General features: G+C 41.0%; 1 protein-coding gene across 1 annotated transcript in view; it reads left to right on the top strand.

The window, feature by feature from the left end:
* Window positions 1-16,030, top strand: part of LOC139764815 (periodic tryptophan protein 2 homolog) — a 171,866-nt gene that overhangs the window by 106,157 nt on the left and 49,679 nt on the right. The window contains exons 12-13 of the mRNA XM_071691767.1: window positions 4,217-4,392; window positions 13,940-14,096. Of these exons, the coding sequence (XP_071547868.1) occupies window positions 4,217-4,392; window positions 13,940-14,096 (333 nt within the window). The remainder of the gene's footprint in view (window positions 1-4,216; window positions 4,393-13,939; window positions 14,097-16,030) is intronic.

Raw genomic sequence — 16,030 nt, 5'->3', positions numbered from 1 at the left:
TTTGTGCTGAAAAAGGACTGGTGATTGGGATTGGGAATACCTGGTTTGAAAAGAGAGATATACATAAGTATACATACGTAAGTAGGAGGGATGGCCAAAGAGCATTTTTGGATTATGTGTTAATTGATAGGCATCTGAAAGAGAGACTTTTGGATGTTAATGTGCTGAGAGGGGCAGCTGGCGGGATGTCTGATCATTATCTTGTGGAGGCAAAGTTAAAGTTTTGTAGAGGTTTTCAGAAAAGAAGAAAGAATGTTGGTGAGAAGAGAGTGGTGAGAGTAAGTGAGCTTGGAAAGGAGACTTGTGTAAGGAAGTGCCAGGAGAGAATAAGTGCAGAATGGCAAAAGGTTAGAGCAAATGACATAAGGGGGGTGGGGGAGGAATGGGATGTGCTTAGGGTAGCAATGATGGCTTGCGCAAAAGATGCTTGTGGCATGAGAAAGGTGGGAGGTGGGCAGATTAGAAAGGGTAGTGAGTGGTGGGATAAAGAAGTAAGATTGTTAGTGAAGAGAAAGAGGCGTTTGGATTATTTTTGCAGGGAAATAGTACAAATGACTGGGAGATATATAAAAGAAAAAGGTGCAAGTGTTGAAAAAGAGGGCAAATGAGAGTTAGGGTGAGAGAGTATCATTAGATTTTAGGGAGAATAAAAAGATGTTTTGGAAGGAGGTAAATAAGTGCGTAAGACAAGAAAACAAATAGGAACATTGGTGAAGGGGGCAAATGGGGAGGTAATAACAAGAAGTGATGAAGTGAGAAGGAGATAGAGTGAGTATTTTGAAGGTTGATTGAATGTATTTGATGATAGAGTGGCAGATATAGGGTATTTTGGTCAAGGTGGTGTGCGAAGTGAGAGGGTCAAGGAGAATGGTTTGGTAAACAGAGAAGAGGTAGTGAAAGCTCTGTGGGAAATGAAAGCTGACAAGGTGGTGGGTTTGGATGGTATTGCCGTGGAATTTATTAAAAAAAAGGGGGGATGACTGTGTTGTTGATTTGTTGGTAAGGATATTCAGAGTAACATCAAAGTGAAGTCCCTGAGGATTGGCAGAATGCATGCAAAGTGCCGTTGTACAAACGCAAAGGGGATGAAGGTGCGTGTTCAAATTTCAGAGGTATGAGTTTGTTGAGTATTCCAGGGAAATTTTATGGGAGCTTATTGATTGAGAGAGTAAAGGCAAGTACAGAGCACCAGATTGGGTAAGAGGAGTGTGGTTTCAGAAGTGGTAGAGGATGCATGGATCAGGTGTTTGTTTTGAAGAATGTATGTGAGAAATACATAGAAAATCAGATGGGTTTGTATGTAGCATTTATGGATCTGAAGAAGGCATATGATAGGGTTGATAGAGATGCTTTGTGGAAGGTGTTAAGAGAATGTGGTGTGGGAGGTAAGTTGCTAGGAGGAGTGAAAAGTTTTTACCAAGATGTAAGGCATGTGTATGAGTGGGAAGAGAGGAAAGTGATTGGTTCCCAGTGAAGGTTGGTTTGTGGCAGGGGTTTGTGATGTCTCCATGGTTGTTTATGGTTCCCGGTGAATGTTGGTTTGCGGCAGGGGTGTGTGACGTCTCCATGGTTGTTTAATTTGTTTATGGATGGGGTTGTTAGGGAGGTGAATGCAAGAGTTTTAGACAGGGACAAGTATGCAGTCTGTTGTGGATGAGAAGTCTTGAGAAGTGAGTCAGTTGTTCGCTGATGGTACCATGGAAGCGGAAGTGAGTTACTGGGTGGGGGAGGGGGCAATGGTTCTGGGAGTGTTGAAGAATGTGTGGAAGGCGAGAATGTTATCTCGGAAAGCAAAAATGGGTATGTTTGAAGGAATAGTGTTTCCACCAATGTTATATGGTTGAGAGGCATGAGCTATAGATAGAGTTGTGTGGAGGAGCGTGGATGTGTTGGAAATGAAATGTTTGAGGGCAATATGTGGTGTGAGGTTGTTTGATCGAGTAAGTAATGAAAGGGTGAGAGAGATGTGTGGAAATATAGAGTGGTTGAGAGAGCAGAAGAGGGTGTGTTGAAATGGTTTGGTCACATGGAGAGAATGAGTGAGGAAAGATTGACAAAGAGGATATTGTGTCGGAGGTGGATGGAGTGAAAAAGGTTTTGAGTGATCAGGGCCTGAACATAGATGAGGGTGAAAGGTGTGCAAGGAATAGAGTGAATTGGAAGGATGTGGTATATTGGGGTGGATGTGAAGTCAATGGATTGAACCAGGGCATGTGAAGCATCTGGGGTAAACCATGGAGAGTTTTGTGGGGCCTGGATGTGGAAAGGGAGCTGTGGTTTTGGTGCATTACACATGATAGGTAGAGACCGAGTGTGAACGAATGTGGCCTTTGTTGTCTTTTCCTAGCACTAGCTTGTGCATGCACGGGGAAGTGATTAGGGAGATGAAAGGAAGACTAGGAAAAGGGTTGCAGAGATGGAGTGTGGTGGTGTGATCCATATGGTGGATAGTGGCAAGCCTGTTTGCTGAGAGTGAAAAGGAGGTGCAAAAGTTTGTAAGTGCATTTTGTGACATGTTTAAATGTAGGTGATTGAAGGTATATGCAAGTAGAAGTAATGATGTTTGAAAGAAAGCAGTGCGAAAGTATTAATTTTGTAAAACCATATAGACTGAAAGAAGAAAGTATACTGAATTTTGCTTTGGATATGGGGGGAGAAAGACTGGAAGAGTGAGAGAATTAAGTATTCAGGAGTTGTCTGTGGTAAGTTTAGTGATATGAAAGGAGAGATAAGGGAGAGAGCAGTACAGGGTAGAAGAGGCACTTCATCACTTAGTTGAAATGAAATGAAGGGTAGAGGTGTAAGTATGGAAGTGGAGAGAGAGATTAAGGGACAGCATACTCCTCCTAACCGTGGGCAATGCAGCCAAAACATAGATATGGAATGAGTTACAGAGGTCAAGAATCCAGGCTGTGGAAATGAGAAGGGGAGTATGAGAGATATGGTACAGCAGGGAACGCAAAGGGATTGAATTGTGGAGTGGTTGAGTGGGTAGAACGTAATACTTTGAGATGTTATGGTCACATGGAAAGAATGCAGTTCCGGTAGTTTACAAGGAGAGTGTATGATAGTACAATTGATGAAGGGGTTGGTATGAGAGGGAGACCACCTGTGACATGGCAAATAGGGTGGGAGAATACTAGAGGGAGAGAGAGAGAAATCATGGAAGAATGCATGGAATGGTGTATGTGAGGGAAGCATGTAAGGACAGGGATAAATGGAGACTTTTGCCTTGGTCATCCCATTATAGGAGTTCCTGGAGGGAATGGACATCAGAGATATAGATAGATAGATAGCTTGTTTATGCACCGGTTTGAAATTATGTATCAGAATTCTCATTCAACCTGCCCATTTCCTTACAGGATCTCATGTTAAAAGCTGAAATGTGTTTTAGGCAAAATATTTTTTACCCCAAAACTCATCTTGTAAACTGAGATATGCTCCAAACAAAAGAGTTTAGATTTAAAAACCTAACCTAACTTAGTGTAGGCTTTTTGTACTAGTGCTTACTCTGAGTAGTTGGCTTGCACAAACAAACACCGATATATAATCTGACAACAATCACTTGGCACATAGTGGTGTGATTGACTTATATTTTTCTTGGATTTTGTTTGCTTGGCTGCTTCATATGCACACAGTTGAAACTACTCTGATAGCTTTGTAGATATCACTCATTTTCATCTTATTTCTGTCCTTGCTAAGCATCCAGTTTTGCCTCCGAGGTGATTGTCTTCCTTTTCATCTTTGAATGAAGACTTGATCATGGTATATCCTGTGCCAGGTATGTATATTAATCCTTGAATTGGTGCTAATTGCAGTGTTAACGTCCTTCTTGAGACTTTCAATTGTTGTTGTTGATCATAAAAGGAAAGAGATCAAGAGCACTGCTTGTTTTATCTGAGATACAGTAACAGAACTCTGAATCAATACCATATTGTCTTGGCTCACTTGGCTAGCCAAACCAGGTTGGCCTGTAATTTGGTACACCTTAGACTGTTGCTCAGTGTATTAAATGATGTTTGTGCAGTGCAGTTCTGTATACCGTAAAATGCTAAACTAGTTAAATTGAATTCTCCATCAGGAAATGCTCTTTAAGTGTTACTTATATGTATTCATCTTAGCTAATTTCACCTCATTTGATATTACCAAATATAATTCTGTCTTTCTAAGTAAGGGACCATAGTTGGCACATCTAACACCATGAACACATTTTCAGGTACTGTGCGTGCATCTGACCTGATCCGATATCGAAACTTCAAAACACTAACCTCACCACGCCCAACACAGTTTTTGTGTGTTGCTGTTGATAGTAGCGGAGAGTTAGTAGCTGCAGGTGGTCAAGATAAGCATGACATTTACCTTTGGTCTCTGCTGACTGGAAGATTGTTAGAGGCAAGTTACAAGAATTTGAAAGATACTCTCTTTTATCATTTTTATGTGAGGCTGCTGAATTGATATTATATTTATATATGTGTGAGGTGGTGTGAGGTGGTTTGATCGAGTAAGTAATGATAGGGTATGAGAGATGTGTGGTAATAAAGAGAGTGTGGTTGAGAGAGCAGAAAGGGGTGTTTTGAAATGGTTTGGTCACATGGAGAGAATGAGTGAGGAAAGCTTGACCAAGAGGATATATGTGTCAGAGGTGGAGGGAATGAGGAGAAGTGAAAAAGATTTTGAGAGATCGGGGCCTGAACATGCAGGAGGGTGAAAGGCATGCAAGGAATAGAGTGAATTGGAATGATGTGGTACACTGGGGTCGACGTGCTGTCAATGGATTGAACCAGGGCATGTGAAGCGTCTGGGGTAAACCATGGAAAGTTGTGTGGGGCCTGGATGTGGAAAGGGAGCTGTGGTTTCTGTGCATTATTACATGACAGCTAGAGACTGAGTGTGAACGAATGTGGCCTTTGTTGTCTTTTCCTAGCACTACCTCGCATACATGAGGGGGGAGGGGGTTGTTATTTCATGTGTGGTGGGGTGGCAATGGGAATGAATAAAGGCAGACAGTATGAATTATGTACGTATGTATATATGTATATATCTGTGTGTGTATATATATATGTATATGCTGAGATGTATAGGTATGTATATTTGTGTGTGTGGACGTGTATGTATATACATGTGTATGTGGGTGGGTTGGGCCATTCTTTCGTCTGTTTCCTTGTGCTACCTCGCTAACACGGGAGACAGTGACAAAAAAAAAAATTATCATTATTAATATCATATCTGGGAGTGGATTTGGCAGCGGATAGAACCGTGGAAGTGGAAGTGAATCATAGGGTGGGGGAGGGGGTGAAAATTCTGGGAGCCTTGAAGAATGTGTGAAAGTCGAGAACATTATCTCGGAAAGCAAAAATGGGTATGTTTGAAGGAATAGTGGTTCCAACAATATTGTATGGTTGCGAGGCGTGGGCTATGGATCGAGTTGTGTGCAGGAGGGTGGATGTGCTGGAAATGAGATGTTTGAGGACAATATGTGGTGTGAGGTGGTTTGATCGAGTAAGTAATGTAAGGGTAAGAGAGATGTGTGGAAATAAAAAGAGCGTGGTTGAGAGAGCAGAAGAGGGTGTTTTGAAATGTTTTGGTCGCATGGTGAGAATGAGTGAGGAAAGATTGACAAAGAGGATATATGTGTCAGAGGTGGAGGGAATGAGGAGAAGTGGGAGATGGAGTGAAAAAGATTTTGAGTGATCGGGTCCTGAACATGCTGGTGGGTGAAAGGCGTGCAAGGAATAGAGTGAATTGGAACGATGTGGTATACCCGGGTCGACGTGCTGTCAATGGATTGAACCAGGGCATGTGAAGTGTCTGGGGTAAACCATGGAAAGTTGTGTGGGGCCTGGATGTGGAAAGGGAGCTGTGGTTTCTGTGCATTATTACATGACAGCTAGAGACTGAGTGTGAACGAATGTGGCCTTTGTTGTCTTTTCCTAGCGCTACCTCGCACACATGAGGGAGGAGGGTTTTGTTATTCCATGTGTGGCGGGGTGGCGATGGGAATGAATAAAGGCAGACTGTATGAATTATGTACATGGGTATATATGTATATGTCTGTGTGTGTATATATATGTATACATTGAGATGTATTGGTATGTATATGTGCTGTGTGTGGACGTGTATGTATATACATGTGTATGTGGGTGGGTTGGGCCATTCTTTCGTCTGTTTCCTTGCGCTACCTCGATAACGCGGGAGACAGCGACAAAGCAAAATGATAATAATAGATAATTATTATTATTATTATTATTATTATTATTATTATTATTATTATTATTATTATCATTATTTGCGGAAGGGGTGCGTGATGTCTCAATGGTTGGTTGATTTATTTATGGATGGGGTTGTTAGGGGGTGAATGCAAGTGTTTTGGAGAGAGGGGCAAGTATGCGGTCTGTTGTGGATGAGAGAGCTTAGGAAGTGAGTCAGTTGTTGTTCGCTGATGACACAGTGCTGGTGGCTGATTTGGGTGAGAAACTGGAGAAGCTGGTGACTGAGTTTGGTAAAGTGTGTGAAAGAAGAAAGCTTAGAGTAAATGTGAATAAGAGCATGGTTATTAGGTACAGTAGGGTTGAGGTACAAGTCAATTGGGTGGTAAGTTTGAATGGAGAAAAACTGGAGAAAGTGAAGTGTTTTAGATATCTGGGAATGGATTTGGCAGCGGATGGAACCATGGAAGCAGAAGTGAGTCACAGGGTAGGCGAGGGGGCAAAAGTTCTGGGAGCATTGAAAAATGTGTGGAAGTCGAGAACATTATCTCAGAAAGCAAATAGGGTATGTTTGAAGGAATAGTGGTTCCAACAATGTTATATGGTTGCAATGTGTGGGCTATAGATAGAGTTGTGCGGAGGAGGGTGGATGTGTTGGAAATGAGATGTATGGGACAATATGTGGTTTGAGGTGGTTTGATCGAGTAAGTAATGAAACGGTAAGAGAGATGTGTGGTAATAAAATGAGTGTGGTTGAGAGAGCAGAATAGGGTGTTTTGAAATGGTTTAGTCACATGTAGAGAATGACTGAAGAAAGATTGACAAAGAGGATATGAGTCAGAGGTGGAGGGAACGAGGAGAAGTAGGAGACCAAATTGGAGGGCGAAAGATGGAGTGAAAAAGATTTTGAGCGATCGGGGCCTGAACATGCAGGAATGTGAAAGGCGTGCAAGGAATAGAATTGGAATGATATGGTATACTGGGGTCGACATGCTGTCAGTGGATCGAACCAGGGCATGTGAAGCGTCTGGGGTAAAGCATGGAAAGTTTTGTGGGGCCTGGATGTGGAAAGGGAGCTATGGTTTCAGTGCACTACGCATGACAGCTAGAGACTGTGTGAACGAATGTGGCCTTTGTTGTCTTTCCTAGCGCTACCTCGCACACATGAGGGGGGAGGGGGTTGTTATCTGATGTGTGGCGGGCTGGCGATAGGAATGAATAAAGGCAGCAAGTATGAATTATGTACAAGTGTATATATGTATATGTCTGTGTATGTTAGGGTTAGGGAAAATGATTTGGTAAACAGAGAAGAGGTAGTAAAAGCTTTGCGGAAGATGAAAGCCGGCAAAGCAGCAGGTTTGGATGGTATTGCAGTGGAATTTATTAAAAAAGGGGGTGACTGTATTGTTGACTGGTTGGTAAAGTTATTTAATGTATGTATGACTCATGGTGAGGTGCCTGAGGATTGGCGGAATGCATGCATAGTGCCATTGTACAAAGGCAAAGGGGATAAGAGTGAATGCTCAAATTACAGAGGTGTAAGTTTGTTGAGTATTCCTGGTAAATTATATGGGAGGGTATTGATTGAGAGGGTGAAGGCATGTACAGAGCATCAGATTGGGGAAGAGCAGTGTGGTTTCAGAAGTGGTAGAGGATGTGTGGATCAGGTATTTGCTCTGAAGAATGTATGTGAGAAATACTTAGAAAAGCAAATGGATTTGTATGTAGCATTTATGGATCTGGAGAAGGCATATGATAGAGTTGATAGAGATGCTCTGTGGAAGGTATTAAGAATATATGGTGTGGGAGGCAAGTTGTTAGAAGCAGTGAAAAGTTTTTATCGAGGATGTAAGGCATGTGTACGTGTAGGAAGAGAGGAAAGTGATTGGTTCTCAGTGAATGTAGGTTTGCGGCAGGGGTGTGTGATGTCTCCATGGTTGTTTAATTTGTTTATGGATGGGGTTGTTAGGGAGGTGAATGCAAGAGTTTTGGAAAGAGGGGCAAAAATGAAGTCTGTTGTGGATGAAAGAGCTTGGGAAGTGAGTCAGTTGTTGTTCGCTGATGATACAGCGCTGGTGGCTGATTCATGTGAGAAACTGCAGAAGCTGGTAACTGAGTTTGGTAAAGTGTGTGAAAGAAGAAAGTTAAGAGTAAATGTGAATAAGAGCAAGGTTATTAGGTACAGTAGGGTTGAGGGTCAAGTCAATTGGGAGGTAAGTTTGAATGGAGAAAAACTGGAGGAAGTAAAGTGTTTTAGATATCTGGGAGTGGATCTGGCAGCAGATGGAACCATGGAAGCAGAAGTGAATCATAGGGTGGGGGAGGGGGCGAAAATCCTGGGAGCCTTAAAGAATGTGTGGAAGTCGAGAACATTATCTCGGAAAGCAAAAATGAGTATGTTTGAAGGAATAGTGGTTCCAACAATGTTGTATGGTTGCGAGGTGTGGCCTATGGATAGAGTTGTGTGCAGGAGGGTGGACGTGCTGGAAATGAGATGTTTGAGGACAATATGTGGTGTGAGGTGGGTTATACTAAGAATGACGTGGTTTTATCATTTGTATTATATGTGCACAGTGATTTTTGGCTCACCCTGTATTATTTCAAGGTTGAATTGTGGTGTTTTGAAATTCATCTGAGGGAAACAAATGCTTCGTAGGAGATTTAGGGAGATATGGCATTTTAGTGCTATTAAATTTTATTGCTTTCCCAATCTGAAATGCTCCTCAAGTCAAAATTGAGAAGAAATGTGATTAGTGTGAGAAAGAGTACAAGTATTCAAAGGAGGAGGGAAGGAAAAGTGAGTTGATGTATGTAAAGTGGAATCATTAGCACAAGAAGAAACAGGTTTTCAAGTAGAAAAGAGATCAAAGAGTAGGTGGTAAGACAGTATCTTAAGGAACACAGTTTCTGTTAGGATTAGAGAAGTAAGTTGCTCAATTGATGATTACTGTGATGGAACTGCCTGAGAGGAAACAATGCATTATAGAATACAGAGAAACAGTGATGCCAAAGGAAGGGAGTTTAAGAAGCAAAGACTCATGTCACACCTTGTCACATACTTTGGAGATACTGAGGACTGATCAGTGGAGCAGTAATTGGAGGGATTAGAGTGATCTCCTTTCTTAGGGATGGGCTGCCTCAAGGCATGCTTTCAAGTGGTAGTGAAGACTGGGTTTTTAGACAGGAAATAGGCAAGCAAGGATTGGTGATTACATAGAGGCATACCCACTTAGAACATAAAGGGGTATGCCATCTGAGCCATTCAACTTTTCCACATGGATCTGGGAGAGTATCTGGAAGCCCTTGCATGAGGAGAATGTAGTAGATGGCATAAGTTCTGAGGGAGATGGGGTTGAAGGATTTGAATCAGAGTTGTCCAGAATTGTGTTAGAGGAAAACAATGTGCTAAAAAGAGTGACTTTATCAGCTAACAGCTGCAGACTTAGCAGTAGATTGATCAAGTTGGGAAAGAGGAGGAAAGTTGTTTTGGACACTTTTGGTAAAAGACCAAAAAGATTTGTCAATAGAAGTTAAGTTGGCACATGGTCTTTTTATGAAAGTGCGCTTGGCTCTTCTAAGAAGAGCGTAACAATGATTTCAAGCAGAAATGAAAATATAGTGGGTTTCTGGGGAAGGGAAGAGTTTCATGGGCCAGTATGCACTGTTCCTGATGTGACAGGCATCAGAACAGGAGCAATCAAACTACAACAGAGAAGGAAAAGATTTAGAAGATGGGTTGTAGATCTCCATCCTAGCCAGGATAACCTCTGGTAGTATTCAGCGTAACATGAGGCATCCCAAAGAGAGAAGTAGTACCCATCTCATGGAAAGTCAGGAAAGAAGCTATTAATCTATCTGATGCTTATTCTCTCCTGGAACTCCCTTAAGGGGTTGGCCATGGTAATAGATTTTCCATTACTATTGAACTTCACTGCTGCTTCTTAGTAAAGAAGCTTCACAAGGATAATCACTAAGCTCTTCTAAAGTGCCAAAGCTGGCATTTTGAGGGGATGAGTTATGTTGTAAATTTGAATAGAGAAAATTGGAGGAAGTGAAGTAATTTAGATACCTGAGAGTGGACATAGCAGTAAATGGAACCATGGAAGCATAAGTGAGTTATTAGTTAAGTGAGGGGATGAATGTTCTGGTAACATTAAAGAATATGTAGAAAGGCATGTTGATCTAGGAGGGCAAAAATGGATGTTTTTGAAGGTATGATAGCCCCAACAGTGTTGTATGGATGCAGTGCTATGTGTGAAGATGTGTAGAGGACGGTGGATGTGTTGGAAATGAAATGTTTGAGGAAAGCGCATGGTGTGAGGTAGTTTGATTAAATAAGAAAAATAAGGATGAGAGAGAGATGTGTTTACTTGAGTTTATTTGAGAAAGACAGGCAACAGGAGGCCTGATTGGCCCACAAATAGGTTTTCTGAAAAAATATGAGTCTAACTTGACAAGAAAATGTAATTCTGCTTAGCAGTTGTTTAAACTATCATTAACAATCAGCTGCTGCACATTATCCTTCTAGTGTCCCCGTTATTGCTGTCGTTCATACAGTTTATTTCTGGCATTTTGCATAGGGTATACCTGAATTCATGAGATATTTGTCTGAGTGACTTTTGAAGGTACTTATGGTCTCAGCATGTGCTACATCTGACGGTAGCTTATTCCAGTGCTCAACACATCTATAGGAAAAGAAGCTTTTTCATACGTCCATATCACATCTTCTGGCTTTGAAATTTATTCTGTTTGTCCTAGGAATCATATATTCTTGTATTTTGAAAAGATGTTATGATTTACTTTTTCGAACTTGTTCAGAATTTTGAACACTTGGATTAAGTTGCCATGAAGTCCATGTTTTTTGAGGGAGAAAAGATCCATTCGATTTAGCATCTCTTCGTATGCCAGATTTCTAAGGGATGGGATAAATTTTGTTCCATGCCTTTGTACTTGCTCTAATTTTTTCTTGTCTTTTTTTATAGTTTTGGGACCAAAACTGGACTGCATATTCAAGATGTGGTCTTACTAGAGAATTACAATGTTTGATAATTGTTTCTTATGTCATGTAATCTATGTTCTTGGCTATGAAACCTAACATTTGGTTGCCTTTTTTTGTTTGCCGCTTGACACTGTTTAGTGTATTTCAGATTGTTGCTAATGACAGCTCCAAGGTCCTTTTCTTCATTTACTTTAGTTAGAAAGTTTCCAGATAGTTTGTAGTTGTGATGTATATTCTCGTCTCTAAAGTGCACAGCTTTACACTTGTTTACATTAAACTTCATTTGCCATGTTTGACCACTCTGGTAATAAGTTAAGATCTCTTTGAATCATTTTGCAGTCCTGCCTATTTACAGCTCTACCTCATAGTTTAGTATCATCAGCAAATTTGGAGATCTTAGATATGAGACCGAGTTCTTGGTCATGATTGTATATTATGAAAAGAACTGGGCCTGTGACCGACCACTCATTATGTCTAGCCAATCTGAGGTTGGCCGTTTGATACTAAATGCTGCTTTCTTCCAGGAAGCCAGTCTCTGATCCACGTACAGAGTTCTTCACTGATTCCATGTGCTTTGAGTTTATGTGAACAGTCTCTTGTGAGGTACTTTATCATAAGCCTCTTAGAAGTCGAGATATACTACATCGGATGGTAATTTTTGGTCCAAGTTCTGATAGATAACATTAAAAAATTCCAACAAATTCTCCAGGAAGGATCTTCTATTGCAGAAACTGTGTTGGTTGTCCAACATGATTTTGTGATCTAGAAATGTGGCAATTTTATTGTATTATTTTTTCCATCATTTTACCTAACACTGACATAAGGCTGATTGGGCAGTCATTCAAGGCACACTTTTTGTCTTTGTTTTAAATATATAGGAGTAACATTTGCTGGTTTCCAGTCATTTGTCACCTGACCATCCAATAGAGATATGTTGGATATTTTTATTGTGGTGTATATCAGCTGTCTCCTGACATCCTTTAAAACTCTTAGAACTAAATTATCTGGGCTGTTGGATTTGTTAGAGTTTAATTGGTCCAGGTATGTAAGTTCATGAAAAGAATGTGACTGATTGAGCTGGAGCGGGTGTGCTAAAATGATTCAGATGTATGGAAAGAATGAGTGAGTAGAGGTTAACAAAGAGAATACATATGTCGGAGGTAGAGAGGACAAGGAGAAGGGGGATTCCTAACATGGACCTAGCATACTTCAGGAACCTTGCCAGTTCACTGCCCAGAGATCTGCAGATGGCAATAAAGGCCAAAGGAGAGATGACAAAATGCTAAAATGTGAGTGTGACCGCCTTTGAAAATGTATGGGGAGGCGTACAAGGTCTTTGCAAACACTGTACATCTATCTTTATGGTTTGGACTGTTGACTTATTAACACCAAAATACCATCCAGAAGATGTTGCTTTTGCACTGTGCAAGGCAATGAGAAAAGCCCGCTTTTTGCTCAAAAGACATCACTATCCTAATCCTCTTTGGGATAGCACCACATGGATCATTGAATTATGCTAATAGGCCATACCTAAAGGCTAAAAAACAGCATAAAAGTAAGTTATAGAAATTGTTACTATAGCAGGATAACTTAGAGTAACTCACTGGATGAGAATAACAGTAAGGTGAATAGATGCAAGCAGAGCGTGGGTGTGGGTAACAAGGCTTGGGTGACGTGGTTACATCCCTCAGGCATTGCTGTATGTATCTGCACGCCACCACTGTGTTAGATCCTACTTAACTTACCTAAAAGAAACTAATAGTTGCTGCGATACTTGCCAAATGGATGGAAATATGTCACAGATAGTCAAAACCATATTTGATGGTCGGTGAATGGTATGCATTATGTTAAAAATATATATTCATATCTGAGCAGTTGGTATTATTGCAGTAAGGGAATGATCACTGTAATTAGTGTTTCTTCAGCACACCTAGGTCAGCTTTCTGAATCAGACTGCATTTACTACTGAACTTCCCTCTTACACTTTCATTTCATGTATGATTAGTGTGCCTCATACCTCACACTTTCCTCAGGTGTTTTACTTTCATGCTCATTCAACCTTCTTTACATCTGATAGCCCTTTTGGAAGTATTATACCTTCAAAAATACCCAAATTTTCCCTAACAGATTCTAAACTCTCCTTCGAGTCCCTTCATGAACCTTGGACCATAGTGGCCCCCCCCCCCCCCCCCCCCCCCCCCCCACACACACACACACACACACACACACACACACACACACACACACACACACACACACACACACACACACACACACACACACACACACACACACCACCCCACCCCACCACCACCTTGTTATATTTCAGCCATCATGGTTCTGTCTGCTGCCACATTCCCTCCTACTGCATATCAGTGTCTTCTCTTCTCATGTACTTTCGACTTTCTCTTTTAACACACACTCCCAGACTGTTATTTGGTTCTGGCCTTTCTCCGTGGGTTATAGTGACGTGCTTCGTTACTGCCTTATCCAAATTTTAACCTTGAATCTGTTACATTATCTTGTCCTTAGTTCCTAACATTTTAAGCCGAGAAACAGTAATTTCATTAATTTTTACACAAATCGAATGCTTAAAGTTTTCGAGACTCATTAGATTTAATGTATCAATTTTTTTCAATCATTTAACATTCTGTATACATTATTTTTTTTGTTTTTAGATTTTTAACAAATGCTCCCACTACATAGATTGAGAATATTTACTCTTATGTTACAGGTTTTAGCAGGTCATGAGGGACCAGTCATAAGTGTTCAGTTTTCAAGTCAGCCAGGCAGCACCATGATGGCATCAACAGCATGGGATGGTACTGTCAAGGTGTGGGATGCTATTGCAAACACCACAGCCAAAGAAACAATTATGTTGTCATCAGATGGTATGAAATGCTTAACCTGTCCAAAAGTTTAAATGTGAAAATTTGTCAAATTTATATTTTTTTTTATTAAGCTCTTCTGTCATTCATCCAGCAAGATTGAGATATTCTGTAGGATAAATTAAAGTTCGTACCTTCTGACTCATTGACTTAACTGGTAGGGAAGAACTGGATTTCTGTACTTGTTGCTGTCCACTACCTGTAATAGTGGGACTAACTTATTTTGATCCTGCCTTTGACTTATCAGAGACCACTAAAGTGATTAGTGTCTGACCTATGCTTTCTTAGGAACTGAGAAATAATTGGTAGCAGTTCCTTGCAAGTTCCATTTTGCAAATGTGCAAAGTTTACCTTTTGCTACTGATTTTTATTTATTATTATTATACTTAATCGCCGTCTCCTGCATCAGCGAGGTAGCACAAGGAAACAGATAAAGAATGGCCCACCCCACCCACATACACATGTATATATATAAACACCCACTTACACATATATGCATACCTATACATTTTAATGTATACATATATATACATACACAGATATATACATATATATAGTTTTTACTTATTTTACTTTGTCGCTGTCTCCTGCATTAGCAAGGTAGTGCAAGGAAACAGATGAAAGAAAGGCCCAACCCACCCACATACACATGTATATACATTCACGTCCACACACGCAAATATACATACCTATACATCTCATCATATACATATATATACACACACAGACATATACATATATACACATGTACATGATTCATACTGTCTGCCTTTATTCATTCCCATCGCTACCCCGCCACTCATGAAATAGCAACCTCCTCCCCCGCATGTGCATGAGGTAGCGCTAGGAAAAGACAACAAAGGCCACATTCATTCACTCTCAGTCTCTAGCTGTCATGTATAATGCACCGAAACCACAGCTCCCTTTCCACATCCAGGCCCCACAGAACTTTCCATGGTTTACCCCAGACGCTTCACATGCCCTGGTGCAATCCACTGACAGCATGTCGACCCCGGTATACCACATCGTTCCAATTCACTCTATTCCTTGCACGCCTTTCACCCTCCTGCATGTTAAGGCCCCGATCACTCAAAATCTTTTTCACTCCATCTTTCCACCTCCAGTTTGCTCTCCCACTTCTCGTTCCCTCCACCTCTGACACATATATCCTCTTTGTCAATCTTTCCTCCCTCATTCTCTTCATGTGACCATACCATTTCAAAACACCCTCTTCTGCTCTCTCAACCACACTCTTTTTATTACCACACATCTCTCTTACCCCATTATTACTTACTTGATCAAACCACCTCACACCACATATTGTCCTCAAACATCTCATTTCCAGCACATCCACCCTCCTCTACACAACTCTATCTATAGCCCACGCTGCGCAACCATATAACATTGTTAGAACCACTATTCCTTCAAACATACCCATTTTTGCTTTCCAAGATAATGTCCTCAACTTCCACACATTCTTCATTCTTCAACGCTCCCAGAACTTTCGCCCCTCCCTCACCCAATGATTCACCTTTGCTTCCATGGTTCCATCCACTGCCAAACCCACTCCCAGATATCTAAAACACTTCAGTTCCTCCAGTTTTTCTCTATTCAAACTTACCTCCCAGTTGACTTGTCCCTCAACCCTACTCTACCTAATAACCTTGCTCTTATTCACATTTACTCTCTGCTTTCTTCTTTCTCACACTTTACCAAACTCAGTCACCAGCTTCTGCAGTTTCCCACACGAATCAGCCACCAGCGCTGTATCGTCAGCGAACAACAACTGACTCACTTCCCAAGCTCTCTCATCCACAACAGAATGCATACTTGCCCCTCTTTCCAAAATTCTTGCATTCACCTCCCTAACAACCCCTTCCATAAACAAATTAAACAACCATGGAGAAATCACACACCCCTGCCACAAACCAACATTC

The sequence above is a fragment of the Panulirus ornatus genome, chromosome 4 (genome assembly GCF_036320965.1).
Source record: "Panulirus ornatus isolate Po-2019 chromosome 4, ASM3632096v1, whole genome shotgun sequence".
Taxonomy (NCBI): domain Eukaryota; kingdom Metazoa; phylum Arthropoda; class Malacostraca; order Decapoda; family Palinuridae; genus Panulirus; species Panulirus ornatus.
This window is presented reverse-complemented; position numbering and strand designations above follow the sequence as displayed.